This window comes from Kogia breviceps, chromosome 18 (genome assembly GCF_026419965.1).
Source record: "Kogia breviceps isolate mKogBre1 chromosome 18, mKogBre1 haplotype 1, whole genome shotgun sequence".
Taxonomy (NCBI): Eukaryota; Metazoa; Chordata; class Mammalia; order Artiodactyla; family Physeteridae; genus Kogia; species Kogia breviceps.
In genome coordinates this window covers 54,598,607-54,620,470 of record NC_081327.1, presented here as the reverse complement: position 1 = coordinate 54,620,470, position 21,864 = coordinate 54,598,607, and the positions used below count along the sequence as shown (strand labels likewise).

Sequence of the window (21,864 nt, the reverse complement as noted above, 5' to 3'; positions counted from 1 at the left end):
GTGCAGCTCGGGTTTCAAGCGGACCTGTGATTTGAGAGTCAAGGGGCCAGGCAGGGAGAGCCGGCAGGTTCCGTTTCTAGGAGGCTCCGCCCCCTGGCAGCTGCTGGGAGTTGGTCGCCTTCGTGTCTTGGAACTGAAGGCCCAGAGCAGGCGCTTGATAAACATTTGTAGTACCGTGTGTGGAAAAAAAGATCAATCCCTGGCCCGGAGGACTGGCTGGCTCCCCCTTTGCCTCTGGGGCCGCCCAGGCCGTCCACCCCGCTGGTGGCTGCAGCCGGGCTGTGCTCGGGGGCCGCAGGGCTGGTGCCAGGAGAGACCCCTCTGCCGAGCGCGGCGCCTCGCTCCCACGTGCGGAGGGACGAGCCTGGTGGTGCTTCCCGCGTTGTCACCGCTCGCCTGACCCGTACCTGCTGAGGGCTTTCCTGGCGCCGCCGCCCATTTGCTTTTCTTTCTCCCCCAGGAGATTGAGAGGCTGAAGAGCGAGAAGCCGACGTGGGAGCGGAGGCTGCGGTGGGAAGGGATGAAGTCTGTCTTTGGGGGCCCCCCCTCGCTGCTCTGGATGAACCCCTTCGTCGGCTTCCGATTCAGGCGACTGCAGACGAGACCTAGGAAAGGGGGCCCCGAGTTCTCGGTGTGAGGCGCCCTCATCGTGCTGGGACTTGTTCACGGACTTTATTTGGGGTCGGAAAGGGTATCAGCAGCTCATCTGTGACCAGCAGGGCAAGTGGAGACCAGTAGCTTGCAGCAAGCAGCGTTTCATACGTTTACGGTCACAGAGGGCGGAGTTCCCACGCTAACTGGGTGGCGCGCCGATCCGTGTCACCGTCCAGTAACGAAGGGATGTGGCCGCACGAAGAAGCCAAATGTCACTATCTTCCTGCAGAGTTAGGAGTTTTGTTAACATACTTGGCATTTTTAAAGAAGTTTCGTGGGTTGTACACGGGTTGTTAAAATCCTGTGTGCCGAGCTGCTTTTGTCAGTCATGAAGGAAACGAGCCAAGCCAGTGGCCAGGAATTCTGCGGCTGGTGGCTTCGGGGAGCTCCCGCTGGCCCCGTGATTCCCGAGGGCCCACTTAGGTCCAGGAGGGGCCTGGATGCAGGAGCCGCAGGCGCTGCACGGAGCAGCAGGGCTGCAGGTTTGCTCCCCTCCCGGGGCCGGTGGGCCCTGACCCCGTGGGCAAGTCCACGCGTGTCTGTGTGTGTGCGTGCACGTGTGTTTTAAAGTGGGCCGTGTTGTTCAGGCAACATAACACGTTATGGGCGTGTGCCACAGACAAGCTATTTTTTAGAAACCGAGTTTCAGGGAAGAGGGGAGAGCTGCGTGGGGTCCTCCCTCCCGTGGGGTTTACTTGAATGTACTGCATATGGAGAATATCTCAATCCAAAGAACAATCTTTCCTGTGTGGTCTTCTGTTGCCCTCCTGTTTTAATTTTCTTTTGAAATCCTGAGCGCGGGAGAGGGCTTTGGCACTGACCTGTCTGGTTCCGGCCAAACGAGCAGCGTGTAAACGGCGCCTCCGTGAGAGGAGAGCAGCGTCTGCGGCGGCCCGGTACCTGCAGCCCGACGCTCGCGCAGCTGGCCGTGCGGGGGGCGCGCGCGCGGCCCTGATGAGGTGAGGGGGCCGCGAGGCAGGGGCCCCTGGGCCCCGTGGGCCTCGCTTGCAGACAGTATTCTGGATGGCGACAGCTTGATTTTTCAGTTTTTACCTTTTTGGGGTATCATTTTGTTTCTTTACCCACGTCACAAGCGATAAAATAGGACCCTTGGTGCAGAGCTTAAAATTATGCCAGAAAGCAAACAGCTCCCCTGCCTGGGGACTCGCCTTAAACTTGCCTGGTTTGTCGGTGTTTCGCGGGACTGAGGAGGAAGCCATCTCTGACAGGGTCTTGTGGGGGGGGGGTGTCCCCTGAGCCCACGTCCCACGCTGAGAAGGGTGGGCATCTCCCTCCTGGTCTCCACGCCTGTTTGCTCATCTGTGAGCTGTTTTGCTTTCGTTTGCATTAACCCGTCCCCTGTCCCGATCAGGGTTTCTACCATTGCTGGCGCAGGACCACAGAGGGCCGACTGGACCACAGTCCAGCTGAGTAAGCGAGCTGTGGGATGGGTGTGAGACGGACTCGGTCACTGCAGAAAAGTGGGCTGTGACGGGCGGGCGCTGAGTCGCAGCCGCGGGACTGACGGAACAGGAGACTGACGGGTTTCCCGAGACTGTGCTGCAAGATGTGTCATCCGGGTTGGACGTGTGTATTGGGCGTCAACGTGAGGCTTTTCGTATGTATATCCTGGTTATCAGTAAAAACAGTTATCAAAGTGGTTGAATCCTGTGACACTTGGCAGATATGTGCAAATCAAGTATACTTGACTTTTCAACCTCTTCTTTCAATGTAACTTTTTTAAGAAATAAAGCCACCAGTTGACATTCTCCAGCAGTTTGTTGAGTGGCGCGGTTCTTGGTGGGTCGTTGGCGTGTTTCCGCGCTCGGCTCTGACACCGGCACCCCGGCCGCTGCTTCCAGAGCCCCATCATCGCCGGGGACGAGTGAGCCGCTCTCCCAAAGGTCGCCGTCTCCACATTTAACACTTTATTTCCAGTTGACGCAACTGATCTCACTTAGCTTTGTCCTAAACGTCCCTTCATTTTTTTAGAACACTTGGAAATAAAAATTTTAAAGATCACTCTCTTCCATCCAGCATCTCAGGTGCCCACAACTTCATTCAACAGTGTGTCCAGTACTTGCACTCAAGGGCGGGACCCAGAGAGGCGAGGCGAGGGTGGCCGCCACGTAGGGAGGCGCCGGCCGGCCTTGCAGACACGTCCCCGAGCACGCGAGCACGCCGCCGCGCCGGCAGCCACCCTCAGGCTTGTGTTTGTGGCTCTGCAGAATCGTGCCACGGTTGTGTGTTCTTCCTTGTTGGAATGTTTACTAGGCTCATGACGCCTGCGTTAAAATGGAAAATGAAATGATGACCCAACTGGGAAGGTGGCTGAATCCTGTCTTCCGACAGGAGATTTGGGTTTGGCCGCTTAAGCAGACAGAAGTATCCTGAAGGAGAGACGGCCTGGGAAGAGCCCGGGAACAGTGGGCGGGGTGCCCGTAAAATCCTTGTTGATCCCCAAGTAGCGTTCCGGAGCCTCCGGTGACAGGTCAGCTGCCCACGGTGTTGACTGAGGATCCAGTATGAAACCGGATCGCTCCTTGCACAGGACGTGGAAGCTGCGGCCAACTGCAGGTGTGCACGCGGCTGGGTCAGCGAACGCTCCCCGAGCCGGGTGCTCATCTTTACGGGAGGAATGGCTCTGCCCCAGGACTGATGCGAGGCGTGGAAATTACGGGGTCTCTGTGCACTTTGGAGACCCCACTGCGGCCTCCCAGCCTTGCCGCCGAGAGGGTCCGGGAACTTCCAGTTTCTGTCTTAGGAGACCTTTTTTTTTTTAAAAAAAACTCAGGAAGCCTCCACTATCTTCTTTTTAGTTCTTGGCTCCTCAAAGTCAACAGTCCACTGCCTTGATGCCTTGTGCTAATGCTTGGTGGACCCTTTCCACCTGAGACACGTGCTCCTCGGTTCTGGCAAAAGTGCTGTGTTCCAGGGGCTTCCCTGGTGGTGCAGTGGTTAAGAATCCGCCTGCCGGTGCAGGGGACACAGGTTCGAGCCCTGGTCCGGGAGGATCCCACATGCCGCGGAGCAACTAAGCCCGAGCACCACAGCTACTGAGCCTGAGCTCTAGAGCCCGCGAGCCACAACGACTGAGCCCACGCGCCTAGAGCCCGTGGCTCCACAACGAGAAGCCACCGCAATGAGAAGCCCGCGCACTGCAACGAAAAGTAGCCCCTGCTCGCCGCAACTAGAGAAAGCCCGACCCAACGCAGCCAATAATAAATAAAATTTTTTTTAAAAAGACTGTCGTGTTCCGTCTTTGGGAGTTTCACCCTCTCCAGTTTCTTATTTTTCTGACTTTTACCCATTGGGCTGCCTAGACTCTCCTCTGATTTCCTCTCATTGTCTCCTCTGTTTTCTGGAAAATATAACTAACTTTGTCTTCTATCTCTTCTATTGGATATTTTATTCAGGCTGTGATAGTTTTAATTTCCAAGAGTTTTTTAAAAGACTACGTTTTAAAGGGCAGTTTTAGGTACACAGTATAATTGAGAGGAAGGTAGAGAGAGTTCCCCCATACCCGCTGTCCCCACACACGCACAACGCACAGCCTCCCTGCACTGTCAGCCTCTCCGCCAGGTGGTGCACTTGTCACTGATGAACCTACACTGACACGTTATCACCACCCAGAGTCCATGGTTACATTAGGTTCACTCTTGGTGTACATTCCATGGGTTTGGACAAGTGTCTGATGCCGTGTATCTACCATTATGGCAGCACTCCAAGTATTTTCAATGCCCTAGAAATCTTCTGTGCTCTGCCTACCTGTCCCTCCACTCCCTTGTCCACACTGGCAACCACTGATCTTTTTGCTGCCTTCATAGTTTTGCCTTTTTCCACAGTCTCATAGAGCTGGAACCATAAAGTAGCTTTTTCAGATTGTCTTCGCACAGTAATATGCCTTTAAGGTTCCTCTGTGTCTTTTCATGGCTTGACAGGGCATTTCCCTTTAGTGCTGAATAGTATTCCACTCTCTGGCTGTGCCAGTTTATCCATTCGGCTACCTAAGGGCATCATGCTTGCCTCCAAGTTTTGGCAATGATGAGTAAAGGTGCCATAAACATCCACGCACAGGTTGTATGGACACTGTTTTCAACCCCGTGTGCTATGCTAGGAGTTTCAGGCCTCTTGTTTAAGTCTGACTCACTTGGAGTTGATGTGTTTTATGTGCGGTGTAAGGTAAGGGTCCAGTCTCTGTGGTGTAAGATATGTGGACGTCCAGTTTTCTAAAAAATCACTCGCTGGAGAGACTGTCCATTTCCCCATCGTGTAACATTGGCACCCTTGTTGAAGACCAATTGACCGTACACACATGGTTTTATTTCTGGGCTCTGTATTCTGTTCCATTGGTCCATATGGTACTGGTCTTCATGCCAGTACAATACTGTTTTGATTACAACAGCTTTGTGATATATTTTGAATCTAGAAAGTGTGAGGCCTCTAGCTTTGTTCTTTCTCAAGACTGATTTGGCTCTTTGTGATCTTTTGTGGTTCCATATGAATTTTAAGAGTTTTCTCTATTTCTGTAAAAAATACTGTTGGGATTTTGATAGGGATAGTGCTGAATCTGTAGATATATTGGATAGTATGGACATTTTCACAATATTAAGTCTTCCAGTCCAGAAACATGGATGTCTTTCCATTTGTTTCTTCTTTAATTTCTTTGATCAGCGTTCTGTAGTTTTCATCATGCAAGTCTTTCACCTCCTTAGTTAAGTTTATTCCTAAGTATTTTATTCTTTTTGGTGCTATTGTAAATAGGACTGTTTTCCTAATTTCCTTCAGGTAGTTTGTGGTTAGGGTATAGAAACGCAACTGATTTCTGCATGTTGATTTTGTATTCTGCAACTTTACTGAATTTATTAGTTTTAGCAGTTTTTTGGTGGCATCTTTAGACTTTGCAACATTATGTTGTCTGCCAACAGGGACAATTTTATTTCTTCCTTTCCAATTTGAATGCCTTTTACTTCTTTTTCTTGCCTAACTGCTCTGGCTAGGACTTCCAGTACTATGTTAAATAGAAGAGGTGAGAGCGGGCATCCTTGCCTTGTTTCTGGTTTAGAGGAAAAGCTTTCAGTTTTTCATTATTGAGTATGATATTAATTGTGGGCTTTTTATATATAGTCTTTATTATGTTACTTTCCTTCTATTCCTAGCTTGTTGAGAGTTTTTATCATGAAAGGGTGTTGAATTTTGTCAAATGCTTTTTTTTTTTTAATTTTGCTTCTATAGAGGTGATCATATCTTTTATCTTTTATTCGGTTAATATGGTGTATCACATTAATTGATTTTTGTTTGTTGAAACATCCTTGCATTCCAAAGATAAAACCCACTTGGTCATGGCATACAATTCTTTTAATGTGCTGTTGGATTCAGTTGGTTGGTGTTTTATGGAGGACTTTTACATCCATGTTCATCAGGGATATTGGCCTGTAGTTTTTTCTTGTGGTGTTGTTGGCTTTGGTATCAGGGTAATGCTGGCCTCATAAAATCAGCTTGGAAGTGTTTCCACCTTTTCAGTTTTTTGAAAGAGTTTGAGAAGCAATGGTGTTAATTCTTCCTTAAATGTTTGGTGGAAATTACCAGTGAAGCTATCTATTCCTGGACTTTTCTTTGTTGGGAGATTTTTGATCACTGGCTCAATCTCTGTATTAGTTATAGGTCTGTGCAGACTTAATTAAACTAGAGATGAAAAACTAGACATTATAACCAATGCCAGAGGAAGAAGAATGGTCACAAGAGACCACTGTGAACAAGTACGGGCCGGCAAACTGGATAACGCAGAAGAAGAGGATCAGTTCCTAGGATCAGAAACCTACCAAGACTAAATCACGAAGGAACAGCACACCACTTGAAAACGCCAGCCGAGGGGAGTGCTGTGGTGGGTCTGGTAGAGAGTTAGTGGTCGGCGTCACTGCTGCAAACGCAAGCACTAGTGGCACATACTTTGTTTTGAGGAATTGTGGGGGGAGGTACTTGAGACCTCAAAATGATAAAGAAGCAATGCAATGTTCAAACCAAATGATGAAACGTTTGGGGTTTAATTATGCTTCTTCTTTTATTGCATCTCCTCGTTTTGACTGTCCTCCTTGAGGACATCATGTGGAACGAGTCAAGAAGGGAGAAACGAAGGCTCCTACCCAGCCCCAGACCAAGGGTGACGAGCTGCTCCAGACCACGCGGACCTCCCGAAGCTATAAAGATGGCGCCACAGGATCGGTGACCTGGTTGCAGGTCACGTGGTCGCCACACATTTTCCAAGTAACATAAACACAGCAACTCTGGGTGAGACAAAACAGCTGCAGGAATCAGCGACGACGTCATTGAATTCCAACTCGTGAAACTTGGTGCTGCCACTGTTACGCCGTCTCCCTTCCTGTGGCATCAGCCCATTGTTCCTAAAAATATCTGGCCCATTTTTTGGTCCTCGCCTCTCTCCACCCAGGTGGGCACTAGACACTTGGCTCTATGGCTGTGATTTTTTTTTTCCAGTGCTGGAACATCCCAAAGCAGCGCAGCTTTGAAGGCTGACTGGAGATGAGCTGGGAGCAAGCACTTACATTTACTTGGGTCCCTAAAGCCCCCAGGTTCTTCTCAAGAGTCATTTACACACGAGAACCCAGAGAAGTGAACGCCCTGCAAGGCCGCCTTCTCGTGCGGACATCACCGTGTTGTCCAAATACATCCAACAGTTTACACACTGACACTTGAATGGACGCGCAAATTCCCTGCATCCGAGTAAAATTGAGATTCGGACTCAGCAGGCCCTGGGCACGGCCTGAGACTCTGCATTTCTAACCAACTCCCGGTGGTGCTGTTGCTGCTGGTCCGTGGCCCACACTTTGAGTAGCAAAGTCTAGATGTCAGCCAACGTGGGAAGCGTTCATTTCCCTATGGGAGCTGCGCAAAGTATTAACCATCTGGCCACGCTGAGACGTGTTTCGCTTGTGTGAGCGGCGAGGACAATCCTCTGTCAGGATGACACGCACGTCTGTACACAGTTGAAACAGGAAGGGAACAGAGGGCAAGGAGAGCATTTGGGTTTGCTGAGGTGACGAGCCTTTCATGAAATCTCAATTTCTAAGTCCTCATAGGTTTGTAGAATAAACAGTGTTTTTTGAGTACATGACCCAGAAAGAAGGCTACCGAGTTGAGCCGCTTGCCGTCTACTTTAAAAGGATGTTTAGAGCCTCTTCATTCCGAGGACCGTCTATGGCTTTAGCGAGACAAGCCTGGACGGTGACCCGGCTCACACGGGCTGAAGGAAAAGCCAGAGGAAGGCAGATTATTTAAGCAGGAAACGCGTCCGTCAGTGGGGGGTGGCCCCTTCGGCGGCGTCACGTGGGAGGGGAGAGCCGCGGTCCCGCAGAGCTAGCGTCCCGGCTGCTGCTGGGGTTCGGTGACACGTGCGGCAGCAAAGGGAGGTCCTCGCCGCCCTGCCGCCCTGCCGTGACCCTGGCTGCTTCCCAGCCACCCCGAGGAAGGGGTCACCCAGCTCTGAAGCCACTTCCCCTAAGTGGCAGGCCTGTTTTAAGGCCCAGAGACGACATCAAATCAGCGCGGAGGTGGCCGGGGCCCACTTTGAAGCGGACACGGTCCTTTGGGTACACAGGCTCTGGCTCATTCGAGACACAGTGTTACCCTGAGTCCACCGGCGCACCAGTGCCCCAGCCCTGAAATCCTCTCCCCGGCAGGAGCCCGGCGGGGGACGGCCAAGCGCGACGTGCCATCGCGCCACAGGTTGACAGGCCCGTGGGCACCAGGAAAGTGAGGCTCACAGGCAGCAACCCCTCTGACAAACCCGCACGGTCCCCCGGCTGGTAGAATTTGCTTGAGTTCCGAGAAAAGCTCCAAGTGCAAGGTTAAAGAATAGTAGTGATCGCCAGGACGCAGTTTCGACGTTTCCGGTTTCCAAAATGCCGTCCGATACGTGATCTGATTGCCTTTTCCCTACGACCTGCAGGCAGATAACAGGATACCCACTTTATAGACCAGAAGAACTGAGTTTCATCAAGGTTACAGGATGTGCCCAGGTTCTCACAGGTAGGGAGAAAGGAGGGATTCCCCACGGGCGTTTTGGCTAGAATAAAAGCACTTTTTTCTAACCTAGATCCTTCTCTGTTTTTATTTTTTAAAGTAAAAATAATAATAATAAAAAAAATAATAACTTCTTGAATAAACAGAGGAGTCGAAAACAATAAAACCTTCACCGAGGTATTTTCTTTTTTTTCTTTTTCTTTTTTTTTTTTGCGGTACGCGGGCTTCTCGCTGTTGTGGCCTCTCCCGTTGCGGAGCGCAGGCTCTGGACGCGCAGGCGCAGCGGCCGTGGCTCACGGGTTCCCGGATGTGGGATCTTCCCGGACCGGGGCACGAACCCGCGTCCCCTGCATCGGCAGGCGGACTCTCAACCGCTGCGCCACTAGGGAAGCCCCCGAGGTATTTTCAATACTATTTTCAGTTCAGGGTTTGAAACACAAAGCGTATGCCAGATGAACTTCATCCTTGTCTGCGGGCTGATTCGTGCCTCCCTCAGACTTGAGCGATGCCTGTCGGTTTCCCGGAGCTGCGCCCGCTCCCGCGCCGGAAGCCTCTGTGCTGTGCTCAGCACGCGTGCAGGTGCCAGGCCCAACCGGGAACTCGCGGGCTTCCTCTGATATTCAGACTCTGCTTTCTGAGTGTCTGGGATGTGTGTCCCACAGCATCCCATTCCCTGGCTCAGGATATAAACTTGCTTGACCTTCTCCCCATAAGCTTTAATGCAAATCCAGGCGCAACGGAGATGGGTTAACGACAGGCACGTGCCCACCACGGCCTCCATCACCAGCTGGAAGAGCAGAGAGGGAAGGGACCCAGGCGACGGCAGGGAGAGGCTGCTCAGGGATCCACGGGCGGCGCACAAGGAGTGTTTTGTGTTGAACATTACTAACGCTATTTAATAACAATGACAATATTATTGATGATAATGTGAGAAGCTGGCTGACTTCCAACTCACCTGGTCATCCAGAAGCAGCTCACAGAACTCCAGGAAGACCCATTTTTGCTGCTTCATGTACTCACGTCACCGATGGTGGCCACACCTCGGCGGCCAGGTCCCAGGTGGCACGGGGCTGGGGACGATGCTGAAAGGAGAGGAGAAAGGGGTTAGTCTCAGCCTGGCATCTGCCTAATGTCCACCAGAGGGCGCCATGGGATAGCAAATGCGTGGGCACTGCACACTGCTCAGGCCACAGAAAAATTCCTACAACATTGGCGCATCCAGCCAGCCGGTCCACAAATATTTACTGAACACCTACTGTGTGCTGGCGAGGCCTCTGCCCTCAGTAAACACAAATATAAGAAATTAAATGTATAATTATATGCTGTGATTCGTGCTATAAAAGAACAGAGCAGCAGGGAGAGGGAGCATTAGCGAGAGTATCACAGAGAAAGAAGAATCAGGGAGGGCCCCTGGGGGAGGGAAGGGCTGTGCAAAGGCCCTGGGGCAGGGAAAGGCTTGGCAGTGAACTCAGAATTGGAGCTGGTTAAAATCAGAGAACACTGGGGTTGGAAGAGCTGGTGAAGCTCACGTGTCAGCCTACTGGGCTCAGAGAAGATGCTGAGGGGTTAACACATGTGCACAGACACAAAGGTCATCAGCTGGGTGGGGCGGGGGCTCATCTGAAGCAGATTTCTTAAAGATGGGCTGACCATCTCCCCCAAAGCCCAGGAGCAAAGCAAACGGACTCTTCAAGATCAGGAGTTTCAAAGACATTTCCCTCTTGGGTGGATTGTTAGGGGCCCTTGGTGGGAGCAGAGGTTGCATCTGCTGTGGAAAGCCACCCCAATGGGATGCAGGGGTGCGGGTTTAAGTGGCCAGGGAGGGGGGTCTGCACATGGCCTTTCTCTGGACTCAGCCTGGGTGACACCTTGCCATCTGGGCACCAGGGGACGGTTGCTCACCGGTGGCCTTGCAGGCTCACTGGCAGACACAGGGCTCTGCTCAGCGCCCCAGAAATCTCAGTGACCAGGTGGCCTCCATGAGGGTTACTCTGAGGGCAGGTCTGGTTTTCAGCCTAAGTGGCTGTGAGATACCATTGAAAGAGCCAGACAGGCTACAATGTCCATCCCTGCCACCTCCCAGCTGTATGACCTGGGGCAAGCACCCTTGACCTCTCTGGGCCTCAGTTTCCTCATCTTTAGAACAACGCAACAACAGTTCCTGCCTTGTGAAGCCTTTGGGAGGATGAGAAAGAAGGAACCATCCAGGGCTGACCGGGATGGTAGGCGCTCCAGAGACGGCAGCAACTACGGCAGGCCGGTCCGATGAAGGGCTTTGCGGCCGGGCCCGACGTGCAGCGCGCGGTCAGACTCCTCATCCATCTGGTTTGCCCTTTCTTGGTTTTGGGGGATTAACATGGAGTCCTCAGTTAAGATGATCTTGCAGGGTTGGTTTTTTTTTTAACCAAATAAAACCGTAACCAACTAAACAAAACCAAGTCCATTTATAACAAAGTCCCACCAGGGCAAACATTTGCAATCTCCCCAGAAAGCATTTTATCCATGGCAGGGAGGCCTGGGGAATTTTAAGAGGCTGCAGCTCATGTCTTTGAAAACCACCAGCGTCTTCAGTTTGTCTGGGACTCTCTCCCCACCGGGGTTACTTTTCCATCTGCCCTCCTGTTTCCCAGCAAAGCCCGAGGCCTGTGGGCAGCCGTCAAGGCACTCTGGACCAAGCGTGGATGCTCTTGGGCAGAGGCCACAGACTGGTGGCCGTGACCTGGAACCAGCCCCCATGGGTGAGTCAAAAACCAACCGTCAGTTGCTCCCGTCTGCAAAACAGGAGGTTACACCTAGAAATGCAGATTCATGGCTCCCTGGGCCCCATTCTTCCCTGGCCAGCTGCCTGGGGCCCGGGGTGGCCGTCCTCACATGCACAGTCATCGGGACGTTTGAATTCTTTTAAAAGAATTTATGGGGGCAAAATTCACATAACATAAAACTGACCATTTTAAGGCATAATGCTCCCAGACTTCAGATAATACTACAAAACTACAGTAATAAAAACAGCATGGTACTGGCACAAAAACAGACATATGGATCCATGGAACAGAATAGAGAGCCCAGAAATAAACCCACACACCTATGGTCAATTAATCTTCGACAAAGGAGGCAAGAATATACAACGCGAAAACGACAGTCTCTTCAGCAAGTGGTGCTGGAAAAGTGGGACAGCTGCACAGTAAATCAATGAAGCTGGAACACACCCTCATACCATACAAAAAATAAACTCAAAATGGCTTAAAGACCTAAATGTAAGAGAGGACAAGCATAAAACTCCTAGAAGAGCATAGAGGCAAGACATTCTCTGACATAAATCATACCAATGTTCTCTTAGGTCAGTCCCCCAAGGCAACAGAAGTAAAAGCAAAAATAAACAAATGGGACTTAAACAAACTTAAAAGCTTTTGCACAGCACAGGAAACCATAAACAAAATGAAAAGAGAACCTATAGAACGGGAGAAAATGTTTGCAAATGATGCGACCAAGAAGGGCTTAATTTCCAAAATATACCAACAGCTCATACAACTCAACAACAAAAAAACAACCCAATTGAAAATGGGCAGAAGACCTAAATAGACATTTCTGCAAAGAAGACATACAGGTGGCCAACAGGCACATGAAAAGATGCTCAACGTCGCTAATTATTAGAGAGATGCAAATCCAAATTACAATGAGGTACCACCTCACACCCATCAGAATGGCCATCGTTAAAAAGTCTACAAATAATAAATGGTGGAGAGGGTGTGGAGAAAAGGGAACCCTCCTGCACTGTTATTGGGAATGTAAACTGGTACAGTCACAATGGAAAACAATATGGAGGTTCCTTAAAAACTAAAAATAAGAGCTACCATATGATCCAGCAATCCCACTCCTGGGCACATGTCCAGACAAAACTGTAATTCAAAAAGATACACGCACCCCTACGTTCACAGCAGCACTACTCACAATAGCCAAGATGTGGAAACAACCGAAATGTCCGTCGACAGATGAATGGATAAAGAAGATGTAGTACATACATACAATGGAATACTACTCAGCCATAAAAAAAACAATGAAATAATGCCATTCGCAGCAACATGGCTGCAACTAGAGATGATCATACTAAGCGAGGTCAGTCAGAAAGAGAAAGATAGATATCATATGATATCACTTATATGTGGAATCTAAAGCATGACACAAGCGCACATATCTCTGAAACAGAAACAGACTCTCAGACATAGAGAACAGACTTGTGGTTGCCAAGGGGGAGGGGACGGTGGGAGGCTGGGGTGAGCAGCTATGTCTTTGCATAGAGCATGGGTAAACAACAAGGTCCTACCGTAGAGCACAGGCAACTACGCTCAATACCCTGTGACAGACCAGAAGGGAAAAGAATATGAAAAAGAATATATATGTATAACTGAGCCACTTTGCTGTGCAGCAGAAATTAACACAACACTGTAAATCAACTCTACTTAGATTAAAAAAAAAAAAAGAAAAACAACTGACCTTTTTTTTTTTTTTTTTGCGGTACGCGGGCCTCTCACTGCCGTGGCCCCTCCCGCCGCGGAGCACAGGCTCCGGACGCGCAGGCGCAGCGGCCACGGCTCACGGGCCCAGGCGCTCCGCGGCACGTGGGATCTTCCCGGACCGGGGCACGAACCCGCGTCCCCTGCATCGGCAGGCGGACTCTCGACCACTGCGCCACCAGGGAAGCCCAACTGACCATTTTAAAGTAGACAATTCAGTGGCATTTGGTACCGTCACAGTGTTGTGTAACCACTACCTCCGTTCAGTTCCAAAGCACTTCCATGATCCCCGAAAACACCCCAGACCCAACATGACTCACTGCCCCTTCCGCAGCCACCAGCGACCACTCACGTACTCCGTCTCTACGGATTTGCCTGTTCTGGGCACTGCCTGTGGACGGACCCACACGCTGTGCCTGGCTTCCCTCACTCAGCACGTCTTCGAGGCTCATGCGTGGCGGAGCGGGTCACGGCTGAGTAACACCCCATCACGTTTGTATACATATAACAAGCATCCACCTCAAAGCCACGCAGCAACCCCGTGTCGGGGCGGGCCTTCACCCCAGCCTTGCTCGCCTGCTCTGGGCCTGTCCCCTCTCCCCCCAGCCCTCCTGGCTTTCTGCAACCCTGTGGGCTCCTCAGAGGAGCAGCAAACATCCTCCCAGGAACAGGGTCTCAGGTGCGGGAGAGACTTGCTGGTCCGTGTCCTGGGCGTCCCCTACGTGTACTCACACACACGTGCACGCGTATGTAGCATAATGGCCCCATCCTGCAGTTTGGCACTTTGCTGTTTTTCACTTTAACGATGTACCTTGGAGGTCGTTCCAGACCAGAGGCAGTGCCACCTCCTCCTGTTCTTGGCTGCGTGCTACCCTACCACACGGCTCTCCCAACCCTAACGGGGTGCGGGCCCTTGGCTCTTACCCCCACGTGGGGACAGCCCTGCCAGCACCCCTGCACCCAGCTGGCCACGCCCTGGCCCCGTGCAGCCTGGAAAGGGAGGTCTGAGACATCCTCGCCACTTTCCTGGCCTCAAATCTCCCAGGGCCAACACCTGATGTGCCCTCGTTTTCCCAACACCTGACTTGGCATTGGAACTCTGTAGACATGGTATAGATGCCTGTTAATCACACAGATGGAAAAACGAACGACTACTTGTCACATACTGTTTAAGGCCTGGCTCGGTCACCACCTCCTCCAGGGAGCCTTCCCTGGTCACCCCAGGCTTGGGTTAGGCCCCCCTTTAAGCCCACAGGCCCCGTACTCTCATCAAAGCGATTCACAGCAGAGGGACATTCACACTTTGGCCTTTTGGATGGCAGGAGGGCTTGACTTCGCTGTTCGGGCCCGTGTGTGCCCTCCCAGGAGGCATGTGGAGACACAGCAGCAGCCACCAGCCCGGCCTGACCTCAGTCCTCTGGATGGGGACCACAGTTTGCTCACAGGCTCCCTGGAGACTGACACTGCAGGGGGACTTGAGTCAACGGCAACTACACGCTTCCCAGAGAGGGGCGGTAACCAGCCTGAGGTCACACAGCGATCATCCAGAGCCAACGTGAGAGACCTGCCTCCCAGTTCCACTGGCGAGAGCCTTTTACCCACCATCATGGCCTCTATCAGGGGAGGTTTTTGTTTTTTTTTTTTTTTGTTTTTTTGTTTTTTTTGGTACGCGGGCCTCTCACTGTCGTGGCCTCTCCCGTTGCGGAGCACAGGCTCCGGACGCGCAGGCTCAGCGGCCACGGCTCACGGGCCCAGCCGCTCCGCGGCATGTGGGATCTTCCCGGACCGGGGCACGAACCCGCGTCCCCTGCATCGGCAGGCGGACTCTCAACCACTGCGCCACCAGGGAAGCCCTCAGGGGAGGTTTTTGCCCTTGGGAACCAGGGTTGATTTTGTAATGGTTTTACAGGGCAGTCAGGAAGAAAATATCACCCACTTCACAGCCAGCCCTGCTGGACACCTGATGTTTGGGAAAAGGAAAGAGAGAAGTAACACTGACTAAGCACCTACTGTGCACCACACGCTGCAGGCTCACATTCCTGCCCATCTTACCTGTGGCAGCGCGAGGCCCAGGGTGGCTGGAGTCGGCCAAGGTTCCCATTCCCTCTCAGGATGTCAGTTCACCTCGCCGAGCCTCAGCTTACTCACCTGTAAAATGGGATCACAAGCTCAGCGTCACAGGTGGTCGCCAGGATTAGGGATCCCATCCCAGGAATGGGCACACAGTAGGTGCTCAAGAAAGGTGACGTTCGCTAATTATTAATCAAAACTACAATTATTTCTCACACCAGTCAGGATGGCCACCATTAGAAAGTCTACAAATAACAAATATTGGAAAGGATGTGGAGAAAAGGGAACCCTCCCACACTGTTGGTGGGAATGTAAATTGGTGCAGCCACTATGGAGAACAATATGGAGGTTCCTTAAAAAATAAAAAAATACAGCTACCATATGATCCGGCAATCCCACTCCTGGGCATACATCCAGAGAAAACTATAACCCAAGAAGATACCTGCACCTCAACGTTCATAGCAGCACTATTTACAACAGCCAAGACATGGAAACAACGTAAACGTGCACCAACAGATGAATGGATAAAGGAGATGTGGCACGTATATAAACGGGCTACTACTCAGCCATAAAAAGAAATGAAATAATGCCGTTTGCAGCAACAGGGATGGACCTGGAGATGATCGTACTAAGTGAGGTAAGTCAGACAGAGAAAGACAAATACCATATGATATCACTTATCTGTGGAATCTAAAATATGACACGAATGAACTTATCTACCAAACAGAAACAGACTTGTGGTTGCCAAGGGGGTGGCTGGGGGAGGGACGGAGTGGGAGCCTGGGGTGAGCAGATGCAAACTCTTACACAGAGAGCAGATAAACAACGAGGTCCTCCTGTAAAGCACAGGGAACTACATTCAATATCCTGGGATAAACCCGAATGGAAAAGACTATGAAAAAGCATATATGGGGCTTCCCTGGTGGCGCAGTGGTTGAGAATCCGCCTGCTGATGCAGGGGACACGGGTTCGTGCCCCGGTCCGGGAAGATCCCACATGCCGCGGAGCGGCTGGGCCCGTGAGCCATGGCTGCTGAGCCTGCGCGTCCGGAGCCTGTGCTCCGCGAAGGGAGAGGCCACAACAGTGAGAGGCCCGCCTACCACAAAAAAAAAAAAAAAAAATGCTCAAAAGCATATATGTAGATGTATATAACTGAACCACTTTCCTGAACAGTATAAAATAACAACATTGCAAATCAACTATACGTTGATAAACTTTTTAGAGAGAGGAAGGTGATGTTTCGATTTTCTATCGCTGCTGCAAACACATTTCCACAAACTTTGCAGCTTCAGCAACACCCGCTCAACATCTCCCACCTGGAGGTCGGAAATTCACCACGGGGCGCACGGGGCTAAATCTGAATCAGGTATCAGTGGTGCTGCCTGAGGTTCTAGGGGGCAAGCTATTCCTCGCCCTTTCAGCTGCTAGCAGTGGCCCCTATTCCTTGGCTCACGGCCCCCTTCTCCATCTTCAAAGTCAGCGCCATTGCATCTCTGAACCTGCTCCACTGCCTCCTCTCTCTCTGGCCCCAGCTGGGAAGGGGTCTCTGATTTCAAGGACTCGTGCAATTCCACTGGACCCACCCGGATCACCCAGGATCATCTCCCCATCGCAAGGTCCTCAACTCAAGCACGCCTGCAAAGGCCCTTCTGCCACGTCAGGTCACGTACACAGCGATTCCGGGAATCAGGCCGGGGTGGGGCCAGGCAGCGGGCATTACTCTGCTGACCACACGTGCGCTGAGCTGAATTCCATAAAGCAAGGGATGCCCGGGCTGGTCTCGGCAGTTCTTTCTGGAAGAAGAGGATTCCACTAAAACCAGCTCCCTCGAGGGCCGTTTCCCGTCCCTGCTGTTTTTGACTCTTTTCAAAGAGGCTCTGTCTGGCCAAGGAGACAGGGTCAGGGCTGCCAAGCCTTTGCTTCAAAATAAACCCTACTAGGAAATTTCCACGGGACCAGGCCCTTGTCTCCCCGCTCCCCCCAGAGACTCGCCTGAAATCCCAAACCAAGCGGGACGTCTTACAGCAAGACCATCAGACTCCAAGCTCTCCTGAGGAGGAGGTTTTTGTTGTCGTTGGGGTGTTTTTCTTTTGTTTGTTTGTTTTCCCCTGTCAAACTCAACAGCACACCGTTATGCTATTTACTGGGCATACGGTTACGCAGGCAGAGGCAACTGGGTTACGACATCACCCTCGACTTAGGAAAGGGTTTTACGGTTGTCATCCTCAAAAGGACCTTATCTGTCCCCCCACCCAGCTTACATTCTCCAGGGTCCCTCCTCGTTGCCTTCAAAGAGCGCTCAGCTATTTCACAAGCGCTGCACGTTTGCAGGGAGCGAATTTTATGCCGCCAGTGAGGCAAGCACGTAAATCCCACTTGCCTAACACCCGCATCTTTGGATTTTCTTTGATTCACCCGGGAAGTCACTATTTACCATGGGCTCAGCATGAGATGTTTTGCACGGAAAGACGTGCACTTGTTTTGGATTCAAGCAGGTTCACAGGGACAGACGTCATCTCATGAATTCCCCCAGCAGTGTCCCCACTTCCCTGGTGAGGAGAAAGGGTGGGGCGGCGCGAGGCCCTGGTTACGGCCACTCAGCCGATAAGCGACAGGGCTGGGTTTGAAGCTGGGTCCCCTGACTTTAGAGCATCCCAAGGGACTGTGGCCACACGCCTCCTCTCTTGTGATACTGTGACAGGAAAAGAATGTATATTTGGTCCTAAAACCTGTGTCCTTTGCTGATGGGGAGAAAGGGGTGTCCTGGGTTATCCCTCACCAGCCCCTCTCCACCACACCTGAGTTTATGCTAACGAGGCGACTCCCGGTGGCTCCCAGAGGGCTTCGGCGTGGGCGCCAGTTGCCAGAGGCACCAATCACGTGGCTAGAGGACTGGAACTTGCAGCTCCCTCCCCGGCCTCCAGGGAGGCGAGTGGGGGGGCATCCCCAGCGGCAAATGAGGTTATCAGCCATGCCTGTGTAATGGAACCTCCATGAAAACGCTTCTGGGTTGGTGAACGGACCCATGTGTCGAGAGGGTGTGCACCCCAAACTCCATGGGGACAGAAGCTCCTACACTTGGGACCCTTCCAGACCTCTCACTACGTACCTCTTCGTCGGTTCTTCATCTGTATCCTTTACAGTAAATGTAAAGGATTTGCACTTACAATAGAAGTAAACGTAAGCAAAGTACTTCCCTGAGTTCTATGAGCCAACATAGCAAATTACTGAAGCTGAGGAGGGGGTTGTGGGATTCCTTGATTTGTTGCCAAGTCGGAGAGAAGGGTGGGTGAGCTGGGGACCCGCCACTTGCGACTCTGGCATCTGAAGCGGGGGGCAGTCTTGCGGGACGGAGCCCTGAACCACGGGGTCTGCTCTCCTGCCGGGGGGCTAGTATCCGAATCGAGTTAAGTTGTAAGACGCCCAGCTGGCGTCCGCAGAGAACTGGAGAATTGCTTGGTGTGCAAAATCTACATGTTTGGCGTCAGAAGTGTTAGGAGCAAAACCCAGATCTTAGTGGTAACTATATCCATTCATGTATCAATTCATTCAATGTTTAGCAAGTTCGTTAAGTCAACTTTGCACTGCGGTAAGTGTCGAGCAAGACAGACATCCTACCCTTCCCGAACGCGCTGACGAGGGAAGAACCACCTCCAGAACAGTGTCTCTCCACCCCCTACGCCCAGGACTTGTTAACTTATCAACAGAAACAGCAGAGAGTCTGATTCAATTGGTGTGTGGTGGGGCCATCACACCGGTAGTTAAAATTTTTCTTTTAAATTTAGCTATGTAGAGGGCTGAATAAGGGCCCCCAAACATACCCGGTCCGAATCCCTGGGACCTATCAATGTTACCTTATATGGCAAAGACTCTGCAGATGTAACTAAGGATCCTGAGATGGGAAGATTATCCTGGATTATCTGGTGGGTTGAGATGCAATCACATGTATCCTTACGAGGGAGGCAAAGGGAGATTACACAACCACAGAGGACATGGCAGTGCGACAGCAGAAGCCAGGAGAGCAACGTGGCTGCCAGAAGCTGGAGGAGATAAAGAAGGTCCCTCCCCTAGAGCCTCCAGAGAGACAGCACAGGCCTGCAACACCTGATTTCACACTTCTGGCTTCTGGAACTGTGAGAATACACTCCTGTTTCTTTAAATCACCAAGTTTTGGTAATTTATTACAGCTGTCACAGGAAGCGAAAACAAGGCATAACAGTTGTATGTGCACATCTTAAGTGCACGGCACATGAACTGTTATATCCACACACACCACATGTCACCATGAAGATCAGGACAGAACATTCCCAGCATCCCAGGTTTCTGGTCACTACCCTCCCCAGAAATACCCACTCTCCCCACCTCTATCACGATAGATTGGTTTTGCCTGTTCTTGAACTTCAGATACAAGGGATCACATGACATGTACTCTTGTGTGAGGCTTCCTTTGCTCAACTTAATAGCAGTGCGATTCTTGCCTGTTGTTGGGTTTTTTTTCTTCCTTGGGGAGTGTTATTCCACTATATGAATATATATGATTTGTTCATCTAGTCTCCAGATCCCCTATGGACCTCTGGCTGTTCCCAGCCATCAGCTATTAATAACACGCCAACAGGGCTTCCCTGGTGGCGCAGTGGTTGAGAGTCCGCCTGCCGATGCAGGGGACACGGGTTCGTGCCCCGGTCCGGGAGGATCCCACGTGCCGCGGAGCGGCTGGGCCCGTGAGCCGTGGCCGCTGAGCCTGCGCGTCCGGAGCCTGTGCTCCTCAACGGGAGAGGCCACAGCAGTGAGAGGCCCGCGTACCGCAAAAAAAAAAAAAAAAAAAAAAAAAACACGCCAACAGAAACACAGTCCTACAGTCAGTCTTTTGCGGACGTGCCTCATTTATCTCAGGCCCATACCTAGGAGTGGACTTGTGGGGTCTGGATTGGTAATTTTCTGTAGCTTCCAGGTGATTCAAATGTGTAATCAGGTGTGAGAACCACCCTCCAGACCCACGGTTCTCGACTGGCAACAGTTTTGCCCCCCAGGGGACAGTTGGCAAGGTCTGGAGACACTTTTGGTTGTCACAACTCAGAGCTGTGCTAAGAGTGCCTTGGGGAGAGAGGTCGGGGCTAAGGGTAAACCTCCTGCAGTGCATGGGACACCCCGTACCCAGCACACGCACAGAAAGGAATTCTCCAGCTCCCATGGTGACCTGAGGGTGGGAAACTCGACCGCAGCCAGAACTCGTGACCACACACATGAATAACCCACCTGCACGTAAGCTGCAGCTCGCAGGGCCTGGCTCCGCTCGGAGAGGTGGGACCGGATGACGCCGAGGCTTGGCTGCTCTGGGTGAGCCCTGGAGACCGGACAGGCCGCCCTGTTGCGAACGGGGAACTGACCTCAGCTGTGGGCCTTTAGCTGAAGCTCCGAGGCATCTTCCTGCCCCACGGGTGCCAGCGTGGACTTCTGACGTCATGCCTCGCTCAGTTCTCTCTTCCTGGGTCTGCTGACTCCAGGGACACAGAAAGCCCCAGAGGACGGGGACCATGTCTTAGCCAGTCCTCCGATTCTGTGCGGTGAGCACTCAAGTGAGGTTGCCGCGTGGGACACGGGACATGGGAACAAAGTTCCAAAGGGCAGCTTCCCCCCAGCTCTGTCTACAGGAGGACGTTTGACGGCGTCGCACAGGCAATCTCACGGGGCCCGTGTGTGACGGAGACCGGCTGCCGGGTCACCCCCCACCCCCAACCACTCCCTCTTCCTCCAGGGCACACAGCCGGACTGGTATTTCCCAGCGTCCCTTGCCGGTAGGCGAGATCACGTGACTGAATTCTGGCCAATGGGAGTCTCGTGGAAGTCATGTGCTCCTCTAAAAACTTCCCACACCTGCTCCTTCCTGCCCTGTCCCTTCCCACCAGCTGGAAGCAAAGGGCTCCTGCGGGCTGGCAGGGAGTTCTCTGCCTTCAGTTGCTAAATTGCCTTGTGGAAAAGCCACCCCCTTAACACCTGCTCTCCATTATCGAGAGGAAAACAAACTTCAGTTGCGTTTAAAGTCATTGAAATGTGGAGACTTGCTTGTTAGGGCAGCTAGCATACACCCTTAACTAGTAAACTATGTTTCTGCCAACTGGCGGGAGAGCGGGGGGAGGGGGATTGAGTTTCAGCTCCACTCCAGCTTAAGAAGGGATTCCTTGGATGGACCTGGAGTCTGTCATACAGAGTGAAGTAAGTCAGAAGGAGAAAAACAAATACCGTATGCTAACACATATATATGGACTCTAAGGAAAAAAAAAAAAATGTCATGAAGAGCCTAGGGGTAGGATGGGAATAAAACACAGACCTACTAGAGCATGGACTTGAGGACATGGGGAGGGGGAAGGGTAAGCTGTGACGAAGTGAGAGAGTGGCATGGACATAGATACACTACCAAACGTAAAATAGCTAGTGGGAAGCAGCCGCATAGCACAGGGAGATCAGCTCGGTGCTTTGTGACCACCTAGAGGGGTGGGATAGGGAGGGTGGGAGGGAGGGAGACGCAAGAGGGAAGAGATATGGGGACATACGTATATGTATAACTGATTCACTTGGTTGTAAAGCAGCA

At 51.7% G+C, this 21,864-nt stretch overlaps 1 protein-coding gene and 1 long non-coding RNA gene across 7 annotated transcripts in view; one reads left to right on the top strand and one right to left on the bottom strand.

Annotated features, from left to right (window-relative positions):
• Positions 1 to 2,430, top strand: part of ZDHHC7 (zinc finger DHHC-type palmitoyltransferase 7) — a 30,097-nt gene extending 27,667 nt beyond the window's left edge. For all 5 annotated transcript variants that reach the window (XM_059045519.2, XM_067020275.1, XM_067020278.1 and 2 more), the window contains one exon: positions 461 to 2,430. In XM_059045519.2, the coding sequence (XP_058901502.1) occupies positions 461 to 637 (177 nt within the window). In that variant the 3' untranslated portion in view covers positions 638 to 2,430. The remainder of the gene's footprint in view (positions 1 to 460) is intronic.
• The window catches only part of LOC136793118 (uncharacterized), a 44,877-nt gene extending 23,783 nt beyond the window's left edge, over positions 1 to 21,094 (bottom strand). For both annotated transcript variants that reach the window (XR_010837982.1, XR_010837983.1), the window contains exons 1-3: positions 20,532 to 21,094; positions 15,258 to 15,353; positions 9,650 to 9,776 (exon numbers count right to left, since the gene is read on the bottom strand). This is a non-coding gene — a long non-coding RNA (uncharacterized lncRNA). The remainder of the gene's footprint in view (positions 1 to 9,649; positions 9,777 to 15,257; positions 15,354 to 20,531) is intronic.
• Positions 21,095 to 21,864: the final 770 nt, after the last annotated feature.